At 34.8% G+C, this 15,000-nt stretch overlaps 1 protein-coding gene across 1 annotated transcript in view; it reads left to right on the top strand.

The window, feature by feature from the left end:
* Positions 1-15,000, top strand: part of LOC135203464 (multiple PDZ domain protein-like) — a 658,890-nt gene that overhangs the window by 420,459 nt on the left and 223,431 nt on the right. The window contains 2 exon segments of the mRNA XM_064233189.1: positions 7,833-7,987; positions 10,095-10,361. Coding sequence (XP_064089259.1) covers positions 7,833-7,987; positions 10,095-10,361 — 422 coding nt within the window.

Below are 15,000 nucleotides of genomic sequence, written 5' to 3'. Positions count from 1 at the left end.
ATCATATTTCAGCAGCAAATGTAGTCCTAATATGATAAATGGAAATATGCATTTAGACAATTAGGGATGTGTGCTGGGTGTACGTCATCTCTCTCTCTCTCTCTCTCTCTCTCTCTCTCTCTCTCTCTCTCTCTCTCTCTCTCTCCATATTCTAGGTCCTTTTTACAAACTCCCAACAGTGTCGAATAATGAAAAATGTCTGTCACAAAGTGAAGTAACCAAAAAAAAGTGATTCAATTCAAATGGAATATGGGAGACCATTTTGAAGTAGTAAAAGATTTCGGTGGTTTGAGAAGAAATAAATTCAATTTAAATTAATCATTAATCTGAAACAATATAAGAGGCCTCCTGGTTCTTGTGAAGGGCAGTGGGCATCAACGAGGCACAAATAGCCAACAAAACAATCGAGACATAAAATCTTATAAGAGAATTGTTAAAGATTATCTTATACGTTACAGCAGTTTCGCTGATAATAGCAGCGAGATCTTTAACTTTTGTCAGGGGTCTTCTTGGGTAGGGGGGATGGGATGGGGACGACGGGGTTTAGGGAAGGGGGGGGGGGGGAGGGGGAGGGGGGTTTAGTCCTTGAGGGAGCATCTCGGCATCGCTGGACAGGACCAGTGGAATTTGGGCAGTGGGGCGAGAGGGGGACGAAAGTGGCCCTACTCGAGAAGGGTGGAGAGAGTATTGGTGCAGTGCTTGGAATAGCAATGATATCTCTTCCTGTCTCCCTCCTCCTCCTCCTCCTCCTCCTCCTCCTCCTCCCTCCTCCACCACCACCACCAAAAGTAGGAGGAAAACGTCGAGGCTCCTTAGGACTCCCTCGACCAGGGGACAACAATGTCCTAGGGAGTCCTTGAAAAGAAAAAAAAAAGGAGAATTGGAGACACTATTTGGTTTAAAAGAAAAAAAGAATACTAGAAGTCCTTTTAACCTTTCGTAGGAAGTGGACGAAATTGAAGTCACAGAGTTAAATCAAGACAAAAAAAGGACTTTCGAGTTGTTAAGAAAAGCTGAGACAGGAATAAATGGAATGAATGGCAAAACAGAAAAAAAGGGACCTTGAATTGTCGAAGAACAATTGAGGCATGAAAAAATGGAATGATTCTGTATTGAAGAGCACATAAAACAGAATGAATGATGAGGTGCAGACGGTATGAGACATCCATTAAGGAAGAATTGATTAAAAGAGAGCAGGAAAAGATAAGATTAAAAGGACGAACGAATAAAAGGTGGAATAACTGGAATCAAAGTGGAAATTGTGTTTAGTGTATCCAGTTGAGGGGAGTAAATGAGAAGGTATACAAAGAAAATGGGGGCGTTTAAATGAAATGGAAAGGTCTACAAAGAAAACGGGAAGCCATTCAAAGAGACCTGGAAGATTGACAGAAAATAGGAAACTATATTAAGACCATGGAAGGGGATCTAAAGAAAGTGGGGGAAAAATTATATATATATAAATTGCGTTTACCTGAATCATCAAGGAAGCGGAAGTTAGGTTAGGCTGTTGGAAAGGAAGGGAGACATTGATTTTGGGGGGGTTACGGGCAGAGTGGGGTAGGGGGAGGGTGGGGGGAGGGATTGAGAAGGAATGGGGAGAAATTGAACAGGGGGAGGAGGAGGAGGAGGAGGAGGAGTAGGTGATTATGAGAGAAAGTGAATAAAGAATAAATAAAGACTTGTATATATATATTTTCTCTCTCTCTCTCTCTCTCTCTCTCTCTCTCTCTCTCTCTCTCTCTTATCTTCTTTGATGTTATTATCCTTGCGTTATTGTTTTATTTTGTTTGTTTCCAAGACGCTGTTGTGTTTTGTTGAGAGAGAGAGAGAGAGAGAGAGAGAGAGAGAGAGGAGAGAGATGGTTAAATGTAAAAGGAAATTGCGCTGTGTGATGGTAATATACATAATGAAAATGCCTGTATAGAGAGAGAGAGAGAGAGAGAGATGAATTGTTATGGCCTACTGTGAAACTGTTCCTTGCACTATATATTTAAGTAATAAACAGCACTGTGTAAGTATTTACAGAGAAAGAGAGAGAGGGAGAGAGAGAACGATCAACTTTAAATGTCACACCTGTGACGTCATCGCGGGTGCGACTGGAAAATGACCTTACGAATGGTTTAACGTCATGTTCTTTCCATCAAAAGATATCAAGATTATCTTATAAATTGTTGTTCTGAAATAGGTCTGGTTGACGATAGCAAAAATAGAAATGATCTTTCAGCCATTTTGAAAGTTTTTTTTTCATAGTGTCACATATAAGAGCTCTGTTGCATACTATTCCGAATAGTACAGTTCACTGTCAGTGAATAGTGAGTTATAATGACTCACCTCTTTATGTGTGTCTCACAGCAATAGTCTTCATGACCCCCTGGGCTCGCTTATAGAAGATCAGTTCAGTTCTATTAAATCCAGTGGGTTTTTTCTGACAGTTACTTTTTGTGGTTTACTGGCAAAGAACTGCAAACAGTCACTATGTTTTCTTGCCACCAGAAGTGGTAGACAGGCTCTTTCTTGTTATTATAGAGGATAATTTCAGTTCTATGGTATGTAGTGGAGTTTTTTCTACAGAAGTACATCTGGTGGCTTACTAGTAAAGAACTCCAAACAATCATTGTGGTTCTTGCCACTGGAAACTATGGAGAGACCCTTTGTAGCAATGTATGTCTTTAAAACTAGATTTTCAAGGAATTTGGTTGATTTTTCAACCTGTAGTGTCTTTAGGAATTAGAACAAGAAAAAGTCAGTGTTATCTTGACGCTGGACACTGTAGGTAGACCCAATCTTGCTACCTATGCTTTGGACGCGAATTATCCAAGGAAATAGTGTTTTTTTTTTCTAGTGGTTCTTGTAGCGGTATATTGATAAATAGGTCTGAACACTTGTTGTATTGTCTCGCCAATGGAAACTGTAGAAAGACCCTCTCTTGCAATATAATCCTTGAACACTATTTTGTTCAAGTTCCTTTTCATTTTGGGTTTTATGCAGTGGTGTCTCAGATAGCCTCTTTGTAAGCTAATTAAGTAGTTTATTCAGTTGTCGTGGCCTGTGCTTTCACAGTTCATTTAATTCCACCTGATTTACGAAAGTAGCGTCAGTCGGGCAGTGACTTGAGCCTCAATAAGTGAAGAATACATAAAAAAAAAAAAGATTTACGTTTTCAACGCCATTTGTCCAGAACGAGAAAACGCTTTTAAGTATTTCCTTTTTTTTTTTTTTTTCACTCTCCCTCGTCCCTCTCAGACGTTCTGTGGGGATTGAGTGAGGGGGATGGAAAGAGGAAGGGGTTAGGAAGTGGCTGGGTGAGGAAGTTTCTGGGTGAGGTGATTTGGGGAAGAAAAAGAAGCGAGGGAATTAGGTTCTCATTCTGCCCCCTGGATATGGCAGTAGTCCAAGATGGCGTGACGGATGGGTAGGTAGTAGGTCCCAGGAGAGAGACTCGGTTTTTCGTACACGTTTTATGTGACGTCACTGAAGTGGGGGATACTTCATTTCAGTTTTTATAAAACTGGCTTATGAATTTGAATGGTATACATATGAATGTATGAGATATAATATACTTTCTTGTCCTTTGATATGGTAAAGAGAGTCCTTTTATGATTGTTTAAGCTCAGACGCGTTGCATGCGCGTGAAGACAGGTTCTACATATATGAATAGATATTATAGTGAGAGAAAAAAACCCGCAAAACACCAGAAAACGAAGTTTTTTGAAGTCCCTTCATAAATATATATTAAAATATATTTGCATGTGGAGATATATTAATATATATAAATGTATGGATTTAGATTTATTTTAAATATGATATTCTATGAATATTTAATTAGTATATATTAAATAAAAGAACACCGTATATCCAACACAAAGCTATATATTAGCCCAAGAAAACTTGAATTTATGTAAATTGAATTTTGATTCAAAAAAAAAAAAAAAAAAAAAAAAAACAACCTTATGATTCACCTCATAAAAAAATATTCCAATGGAATTCTAATACAGAAGAGACGAAGAAGTCCCCACAATTCTTCTAGAGGAGATTGGGAATTTTGGTTGCGGGGTGGGCGGGGGGCGAGAATGGGAGGGGAGGGAACAGGGGTGTGGGATGATTAGGGGGTGGGGGTTGGGAAGGATGACGTATAGGTATCCTTTTTCTTCCTAGATTGGGACATCCTTGGCTCCTACCGGTTTTTCAGGATTAGGGGGACCTTGCCAAAATATTCGTTCACACCCCTTCTCCCTCCCCTCCCCCTTCCCCTCCCCTCACCCTCCCCCTCCCCTCTTTTCCTTTTAAGGGTCGTTTAAGGTCGTGGTGCCTTCTGCTTGTGGAGGGAGAGAGAGAGAGAGAGAGAGAGAGAGAGAGAGAGAGCAGAGAGAGAGAGAGAGGGGATGGGAAAGGTATTGTAGATTTCAATCAAGACTGAAGATCTTATGTATTAAGTATAAGTATATATATATAATTTTATATTATAAATTTAGTAAAAATTCACGTATATTTAGAAAAACTATTCAGAAAAACTTTAAATCTAAGACAAATTTAGTTTGACTTGTCAAAATTAAATTTGGTATGAATTAACTTTTTAACATTTAAAAGACCCATGTTCATTTAGTGTAAATGCGATCTAAGATAAATATATTGAAAATATTATTGAATTATAGATAAATACAATTTGTCTTATATAAAATTATATTTTTAAATATATATGATCAGCACGATTATATACAGCCAGCGAAATTGGTCGTAGATGTACCCGACCTCAAACCTGGTAAATTAGTAAAAAAAAAAGAAATGAAATGAATAAATTCTTTGTAGAATTTGAGTAATATTTAACCCCGAGCAACTACTCAAATCCAGACACAAAGCAGACGACATGACTCGTCTCTCGGGCTACTTAAAACTCAAGCAAGCTGACGTTACAAGTTCCAAGATAAAGTGCTCTGGACTTCGTCTGCGACATGCTGCTGCCTTGTGGAAGGGGGAAGGGGGAGGGGCGGGGTTGGGGTTAAAGTTATTTAGGGAGGGGGAGGAGGTCGTATCTATGTTTGGGAGTCAGGATGAGATGGCCAAAACTGCCTTGGCTTTCTCTGCCCCCTCCCCCTTTTCTTACCCCTTCCCCCTTCCCCTTTTCTTTTTCCCCTTCCCCTTTTCTTTCCCCTTCCCCTCCCCTCCACATCAATCCCCTTACGAAATATGGCGCCCCAGACGCCGTAACAAAGGTGACTCCGCTAAAGGCTTTTCCCATACCTTAAGACAATGTCCCGCATAATGCAGGCGCGAGAGCCTTCTACATTTCTCCCGCATTGGCTGCAATCTCTCTCTCTCTCTCTCTCTCTCTCTCTCTCTCTCTCTCTCTCTCACAACCAACGCCACGAGGAAGGATTCCCGAAACGTCCTACAAGATGAGCTTTATGGCCAGAATAACCGGGGGCTTTGATTGCCCCAAATTTAGAAGACTGTCAGGACCCCCATCCCCTCTTTTTTTTGGGGGAGAGGGGGAGGGGAGGGGGAACACGTCTGTAGGGGGAGAGGAAGGGGGGGGGAACTCGTAGATCATATTTATAGACCATGCCATCAGAAGGAGGAGGAGGATTATCCTTCAGATAACGTAGACCCAAAAATATTTATAGGATTCTTTTATGTACTGTTTTACATTTTGCTTTGGTTTATCTGAGGTTTTTTGTTTGGATAAACCGCTGAATATTTTTGGTTTATCGTTTTAATACGTCATAAAGCACTGGAGAATAAGATGTATAGACCTCATTAGAGTTTACTTATCAATCTGGGATTTGGACGTGTTTATACAAATTTATATACACACACAGACTACCTGTGAATACGATACCAAGTTGAACATAGACCTACGTTGTTCAACCGTAGAATATTCTTGGTTTATCGCACGTTAATGCACCATCAATCAACCAAGTTATAAATAAAAGATATATAAGCCTTACTATGTTGTAGTTAATGATTTGGCATTCGTACGTGCTCATACAGATGCACACACACTCACACACACACAAACACGCGCGCGCGCGCACACACACACTGACCAGCGTATGAGTACAATACCAGGTTGCACATAGACCTACTTAGGTAAATCACAGAATGTTCTTGGTTTATTGTATTTTAATACGCCATAAAACACTGAAGCCTCGGTACATTGTTACAGTTGACAATTTTGGCGTTCGCACGTATTTTTATGCGATAGAAATTTATGAATGTGTGTATAGTATATATAATGTATATATTTATATATAGTATTTATACATAGATATATTATATGCAAATATATATTATATATATATATATATTATATATATTGCATAGTGTATTATATATATAAATTATATACATGGATATATTGTATACATAATATATATGTACACATATGTGAAAAAATATATATATAAATTAATAGACATGGAATATTGTATACATATATATATATATGTACACATATGAAAATGAAAAAATATAAATATAATATATATAAATATATTGTACATACATACATACGTATATATTATGAGGTTCGTCTGTAGCCATACAATTAAATATATAAATAAACACATGCTCGCATATTTATGTACAGAGAGAAGGGGGCCGGAAACATAAATGTTAATCCCTATTATAAACAACCACTGAATGAAAGAACACAAACGTATTCCATTTTTAAAACTATAACTATTTTTCTATTCCTGACAATGGAAGGCAAAGGTTAAAAAAACTTCATGAAAAAATCATAGTATTTTGGTTCCCCGAGATAAACGTCAACTTCTGATTTACATATTCCCAAACTTTATCTTGTGGAAGGGTTATGCTTTTGCAAGTAGAATAAATGTCTTTGTAAATGGGGGTAAATGCTTTTGTAAGTGGGTAGGTGTGTATCAAAGCGGGTTCCATTTATTTATTCAATTTTATTTTGTGAGACGAGGGTTATTTTTCGTGGCTTCATTTTCCAGAACGGTGGAAGGGATTTGAAATGTTATTTTTCTGGATGTTGGATCAGGCTGTGAAAAGCAACATTGATGTTTATTCGTACCTATTTAGTTATTATCTCATTGAAAAATACTGTCACAATCCTTCCATCTAGTTTTTCTTAATCATCATTATCATCATTGTCTTCATTATTGTCATCAGTATTTAAGTCACATTATAAAATATATATTAGAATATATTCTTATGGAGTTGTCCTTCAAAATTGGCTTTCCACTTTTGACAGGAATTGTGGGAGTTTCCGTGTTTCTATATTCTCTCTTATGGTGAAAGACTAGATTATGATATGAGAAAAATCAGAACAGATATTTTTGTATATTTCCCGCGAAGTTGACAATTTATATTATTTTGATATACGTCGTAAAATTGGAAAAGAAATTGGTTTGAGAAATATATATATATATAATATATCGTGAATTTTGTGAATCGTCGACGCCAAATGCCTTCTAGAAAAGAAGGAAGTGGAGGCTGTATTCAAAAGGCACCGTGAATTCTATTGATAGTTTTTGACGTACGCCACTGAAACTTCATGAAACTGGTTTGAGAAATATTTACTATATATATACTGTATGTATCGGGAATTGTGCGAATTCCCGACGTCAAACGCCTTCTGGAAAAGAAGATTGCCTTCCTATCGGTGAAATATCTGCATATTTCAACGTCGAACCTTAAAACTGCACAGGAGGAGCAGAGAGCTAAAAAACGGGGAGCCGTTACAGAGGCAACTTCCGACCATTACTACTACTTTACTACCACCTCATTCATTCTGTCACTTTTCTGTGCGAAATGAACTTCGGCACCAAGTGGAAAATGTCTCGAAAGGTTGAGGGATATCTGAGGAGACTTCTTCCGTCGCTGTGTCCGATTGTTTGGAAAAGGGGCTTCATGTGATGAGAGAGAGGAGAAAGGAACAGTAATGCTTCCCAGGTCCCTGACTTTCGACCATTTAGTGGGGCGGCCCTGGGGTTACACCAGGGAACAGAATATGAGGTTCGAGGTGCGTCCGTCTGATTTGGCCTTTCAATGACTGAATATATGTCTTTATTTGTCTGTCTGGGGATTTGTTTATCATCAGAATGAACACAGAAATACATGTGTATATAACGTATATATATATATATATATATATATATATATATATATATATATATTATATATATATATTCTTACGTACAACTGAATCACGAAGATATGAAACGTTATTGGTATATATAAATGAGGACATATGCCACGAGGGAAAATTGAAGCAATAGAATGGCTGCTAGACCTTTCGACATAATGTGCTGGTAAAGGACGTATCGTCGAAAGGCCTCAGAAACCACTCTATTGTTTGAATTACTTTTCGAGGTGTTCGCCTTCAAATATATACTTATACATGCAAATATTAGTATATATGTATATATATATGCATGAATTAATGTATAAATATATATTGGGTATACTAATAAAATATCAAATAGGATTAACATGTTAATTCAGACAAAAAATTTTAATTTCAAGACTACAACAGTAATTTTGCAGTTACATTCATACATATATACTCATAAATTTTCGTCAGCTTCCTTTATATTTATGCAATTACACGCGTATATATACCTGCTGTTATGCACTCAAACCTGGACATATTGTACTGTGACTCTCACATGATAGTCGTTTGAAACTTTAGAGAACAAGAAATATATTTTTGCAAGAATAAAAATGAAAATATTTCTTATTCAAATATCTGGTGTAGTGTAATAGTCTCCCACGAAATTTGACATATAATTAAATTGCTGTTACTGACTTTTCTCACAGAGCGGTCGTTTGAAACTTTAGAGAACAAGAATAATTTTCAAGCAATTAAAATGAAAATATCTTATTCAAACATCTGTGTAGTGTAATACAGTCCCCCACGAACTTTGACACATATAATTAAATTTGCTGTTACTGACTTTTCTTGGTTTGAATTATTGGCGGTACTTGGTTGAAGAATTTGTCTACTGTTCGTGATGTTGGGATCAATTCATTTGGACACACACACACACACACATATATATATATATATATATATATACATATATTTATATAAATATATATATATATATAAATATATATATATATATATATATATATATATATATATAAACATTTATTATTTGTTTCAAAAATAGTCTACTAATTTATTTCCATTTAAAAAAAATATCAGCTGTCTGAACCAAACAGAAGAAAAAATATGAAAAAAATGAAACCCTCCAAAACCCGTGTATATATCCTTTTGAATATTCATGTACATAATTTTTCTAATAGATTTAGTCACCCTCCAAGGAAAAACCCTTTAGAAAAATTTAAAACTATATCTCACGACCGCACGATTACTGGTTTGAATAGTTCACTATCCACTATCATGGTTTACTATCAGTTACAAATAGCATTGGCTTTTAGTATTTCAGCACCGTCATCTCTCTTTAGAAACTGCACATTAGGTTGAGCTGCTTGACCTAGCTTCTTATAGCATCTTCACCACACACTTTGGGATACTCACGTCAGCACCTCCTGACCTTAGTTGTGGGACCTTGACCTCTTAAATGTACCTTTGACCCCAATCACGAACATAACTCATCTGTGTCCCAACTTAAAATTGATTCTCTCGTTAATTTTTTTTTATTTGATTGTGTTTCACCTGCTGTTAATATTTTTATCCTTTTTATTATTGTTATTGTTTTTCATGAGGTTTATATGTAATTTAGTTTGACTATGGTATGGTTTTTTGATGGTTATGTTGGGTTATGGGGCCATTTTGTGTTCAGATTTTACAATATGTTGATGTGTTCTCTTTATGGCATTTTTGCCTATCCATATTATTTGTCTTGTGTTAGAACACCACTTAATTTCATATTCAGAAACCCAACTGGTCCCCAGAAACCCCTCCCTGACATACTCCCAATCCCCATGTCCCCAAATTTCTCTCAGTGGTTCCCCAGAAGTTCCCAAGTATTTTTCGTTTCACTTGCCTCCCCTGCACACTGCCAAAAATCACTCACATACCCCCTTCCCATCCAACCCACCCTCCCCCATTTACCACTCCTCTTGCCTGGAGTTGAAGAGTATATAAAACATCCAACCAGCTGCTGAGGCGTGGCGCTAGAGGAGGTGGCAGTGGTGGAAGCGATGTCGCCATTGTTGGCAGCGGGGAAGACGATGCGGCCGTACCAACCTCCTCCTCCGCCACCACCTCCTACAGGCAACCTACTACTACTTCTACTACTCCTCCTCCTCCACCACTTCCTCCTCAGCCTCCTGGCCTCACTCTCAGCCTAGCTTCGCCCTCGTCTCTGCGACCCCCGAGCCGCCACGACCCTTCGGAGGTCGTTTCGCCGGTCAACGTGTACAAGGTCAGTGTCTTCGGACGAGGGAGGTCTCATCAGCAACGTCACCATCGTCACCATCATTATCATTGCCGTCATTATCATGTATTATCATTGTCATCATTTAAACTGTGATTGTGTCTCACACGACGCATCTGGTGAGCTGAAGGTTTTTTGTTTCGTAAGGTACTTACACACGAAAACCTTGTTTTTGTACGTTTCCCTAATTTTGGGGTTTGACTGTAATATAACTATACGTTAATAAAAATGATTTAGTATATATATGTATATATTGATAAAAAATTATTCAATATATACATGTATATGTTAATACAAAATTTATATATATTTTTATATGATAATAAAAAATTATTTACCTTTCATGACTTAGAAATGTTTACAATTAGTTACATTGGTCTTTAGGCTTTGGAAAGTCTCTTACGAAGCACAACCTCTGCTCATCGCGTGTGATTTTGAAACGTACACTCTAGCTCATAACTATAGACCCAAAAACAAAGAACCGACTCATAGAAAACAGGGTTTGGTTGTGGCATGGGGGACTTCGCTATTGGCTGTTGCATCCCGGAATTAGAACCACCAACCTCTTTCATCCACTCTTGTTGCACAAGCTCGACGAGTATTTTTTTTGTTAAGATTTAAAGCAGACATTTTTAAAATTAATTAAGGTAACCCACTTAACTTACCGTTATATTTTTAAGAATCCTTTTTTTTAATTAGCTTAAGGAGATTTAGAAACGCAAACTGGGTGTTTGTGCATTTGGTGTAAAACTGCAGAACTGAAAATCACTGTGGCCTTGATTTGCACTTGCAACCTTGCATCGTGACCTAAATAAGGTATATTATAGATTACGCTAACCCATACTAATGCATAAACGATACACTTGTGTGTGGATTAACACACAGGTGTACTTAAGAAATAAAAAATCCCCACTGTAACTGATAAAAGTAGGTTTAAGGTGTCTGTAACCTTGAATAACTTTAACATAACATACCAAGCAATGATGTAGTAAGTGATACGTATTAACTAATGTACTATCTTTGTAAAACGTTGATTTATGCTTAACATTGTTCCGTTGTGTATTCTATCTGGTAGACCTTTGCATTCATTTTTTTTTAATTTTTTTATTTCAGTTTGATGTATGTGTTGCTTATGTGTTGAAAATGGTAGATAGTATTATGATTTACATTATTGTTTATTTTGAGAATTACTTGAAAGTTTTTCCATTCTGTCAAAATCCTTTTATTTTTTCAATTTTTTTTTTTGTGGATCTCATGATTGTGATTGATTGTTTTCAAATATTTTTAAATAATTATTTATTAGTTTTATGTTATTCAGAATTTTACTTCGAATTTTACCCGCGTACAAATAAAAAAAAAAAAAAGCTAATGAAATAATTACGCTGGATTGATATATCGAAAGTGTTTGTAAAATATTAATGAAACACATGACTGAAACCAGTTTCTACTCGCGAAGGACGTCTTAAACAGATATATATATATATATATATATATATATTATATAATATATATATATATGTATATATATATATATATATGTATATATATATATATATATATATATATATATATATATATATATATATATAAAACCCACAGGTGAGGTAAAGAAGCCAGTTTCGTGTTTAAACGCATCTGTATTACATACGTCTAATTTAAGGTTGATTGAATCAGTAACTGTAAGTGTTGGTGTACGAGAATCCTAAAGTACTGAGAAAATAATTTGCTTTTCAATCAGACTTATTTCCCTTGTTATAATATCCTAAGTGTTTTTTATATATATATTTTTTTTTCCTTGCGTTGCATTGTGCCCTTAAAAGTGGTTTCGTTTTCATCCTATTAATTTCTTCTGTTTTTTTTTTTTTTTTTGGATAGTATTCGTTCGATTCCCTTCCCTCCTACCCCTTGTCAGGGGAGCATGGAGTATCTCCCAACCCCCTTCCCATATACCAGCAACTTCGCCTCCACCCCCTCCTCCCCCTCCACCCCCTCCGTCCCCCTCTCCACCCCCTCCTCCTCCAATTCTTTCATTTATGAAATGAATTTTTTTTACACATTTTTTGTTTGTAGTGCTTCTATAGCCATCTATAATGAGCGTTTTTATTCAGTTGTGTCCTTGTGAGACCATATAAAACCTCCCTTCTGCATATTAAACCAAAGGAAAACATTGAAATATAATTTAAGGTCGAATTTTGTGAATATATATGACGAGTTAACCACAACTATGCATCAGATCCTACCCTACTCGAGGTTGGGAAGTCCTCTTAGACTTAAGCCATTGTAGAACGTATGGCATCCTGCATTATCGACTATTATCCCTTGGCTGATGCGTCTTCTTCAGGCCACGCCCCCCTTTTATTTATCTCTTAGATATAAGGCAATTTGAACCTTATGGTGTGATGCATTTGAGACTGTATTCCCCTGTTCTGGACTTCGTTGTGTTCAAAAATGCATTGACACGCACGTTTAGCCTTACGGTATTTTTAATATATAATTATGTCTTAGGCAATATTTTAACTATTTTAACAACTGGAATCGATATATCCAGTATTTTTTCCTCCCCAGCTTGTACTCTATTTTAACCTTAAGGAAATGATATGACGATTTTATCAGTATATTTTAAGTTTTAATCTATGACTTTATCTTAGCAATAAGAATCATAAATTGCAATGTTTTGTTATAAAATATATTGTGCTCTTGAATTTTTTAAATCGTCTTTTATATTTTAGGTTTAAGATTGAATTTGTTGTATATTTTGAATATTCATTAAGATTTATAGTCTTGACGTTAAAATTTATAATCCTAGCACTGAGGAAAGATAATATATATATATATATATATATATATATATATATATATATATATATATATACATATCTTTTCATGAGTATTGGTGCACGAATGATTATATGTTTTTTTCATCTATTTCATGAAATATTTTATGAAATAATTTTGTTATTATTATTATTATTATTATTATTATTATTATTATTATTATTATTAATATTATTATTATTATTATTGTTGTTGTTGTTGTTGTTGTTGTTATTATTGTTGTTATTATTATTATTATTATTATTATTATTATTATTATTATTATTATTTCTGTTATTATTATATAATCAGTTACTTCGTCTATTTTCTTATATTTTGTGGGCACTATTATTATTATTATTATTGTTATTATATTATTATTATTATTATTTATTATTATTATTTATTTATATTATTATTATTCCTCGAGCATTATTGTTTTGTTGTCTTTCGTATACTTTTTCGCCACCTAGTTCATGAAAAATATTAAAGAAATTCTCATTTGTTATCTTATGGCTTAAGTTTCAGTTTTTATTTTGCAATTTATGTGTTGTTATTTTTAATTCAGTTAGAAAGACGTTGTAGTCATTTAAATAGTGACTGGATGCAGCAGGAATTTGTGATAACAAATTGTAGTTTTTATTTAAAAGTATTTATCTGTTAGTGTTTTAATTAGATATCGAGTAGATAGTGTGCGTATTTGTTTGTGTGTGTGTATGTGATAACCTTCATTTTATTTTTGTTGTAGTATATGAAGGTGTATTTAATTTTGTATGGTTTAGTATATTTGTAAATATGTTTTCGCTATTTGTATTGTTTTGTCTTGTTAATATTATAATATATATGCATATGCATACGTATATGTATGTATGTATATGTATACTAATGTTTTGATTTATTTCATTATATGACATTGCTTTTAATGTACGTATGAATATATTTTTGAATTATTTCCTAATTGTTTTATTTTTTATTTATTTCATATCTATTTTTTTCGTTTTTTGATAAACCATAGTACAAGGAGCATGCATTATCAAATCCTTGGTAAGTCTGTAGTGAATGTTATTTCCAGGAATAAACTCTCTCTCTCTCTCTCTCTCTCTCTCTCTCTCTCTCTCTCTCTCTCTCTCTCTCGTTTATTTAATGAAAGCTGTGCTGTTATATTATATGTTTATATATATATATATATATATATATATATATATATATATATATAATATATATATAATATACTATATTTTAACATTTAATTTGTATTTTTATGCCCCCTGTAGAATTGTATTACTTTTATGCATTATATATTTTCATAGAGTTCTCCCCATTTGTATTTTCTCTCCGCAATTGGCATTTTTATTTCATCTTTAGTTTAACCTTTGTTGTGTAGTGCTTGAGTTTGAAAAATTTATGATGGTATATATTTTATAACAGTAGTTTTGACTTGATAATATTCTGTAATTGTGTATTTTTTTTATTATATTTGATAATTCCTTGATATATTAAATTACTTAGGAGTTTGGACTTTTTTTTCGTTTCATTCCTAAATATTCATTTAGTTTTTGGTTGATTTTTGAGTACTGTATAAATATGAATTTTTATCACATCACCGTGATTCATATACATGCATTAAGCTACAAATGTCCTTTAACATCCAATTCGCTCTACCTCGGAGTTAATATATTTTCATATATGTTAACCGAAGGGGAATTTTTTAGTTGATAATAAACTCGTCCTCCCGTGGATTCGAACCAGCGGACAAACAGAGGAGAAATCAGGACTTCGGTGACTAACGATAATGTCACTGCAGTCCTCATCT

This window comes from Macrobrachium nipponense, chromosome 36, assembly GCF_015104395.2.
Source record: "Macrobrachium nipponense isolate FS-2020 chromosome 36, ASM1510439v2, whole genome shotgun sequence".
Classification (NCBI taxonomy): domain Eukaryota; kingdom Metazoa; phylum Arthropoda; class Malacostraca; order Decapoda; family Palaemonidae; genus Macrobrachium; species Macrobrachium nipponense.
Note: the sequence above shows the minus strand (reverse complement) of the source record. Positions and strands in the feature narration are given on the sequence as shown.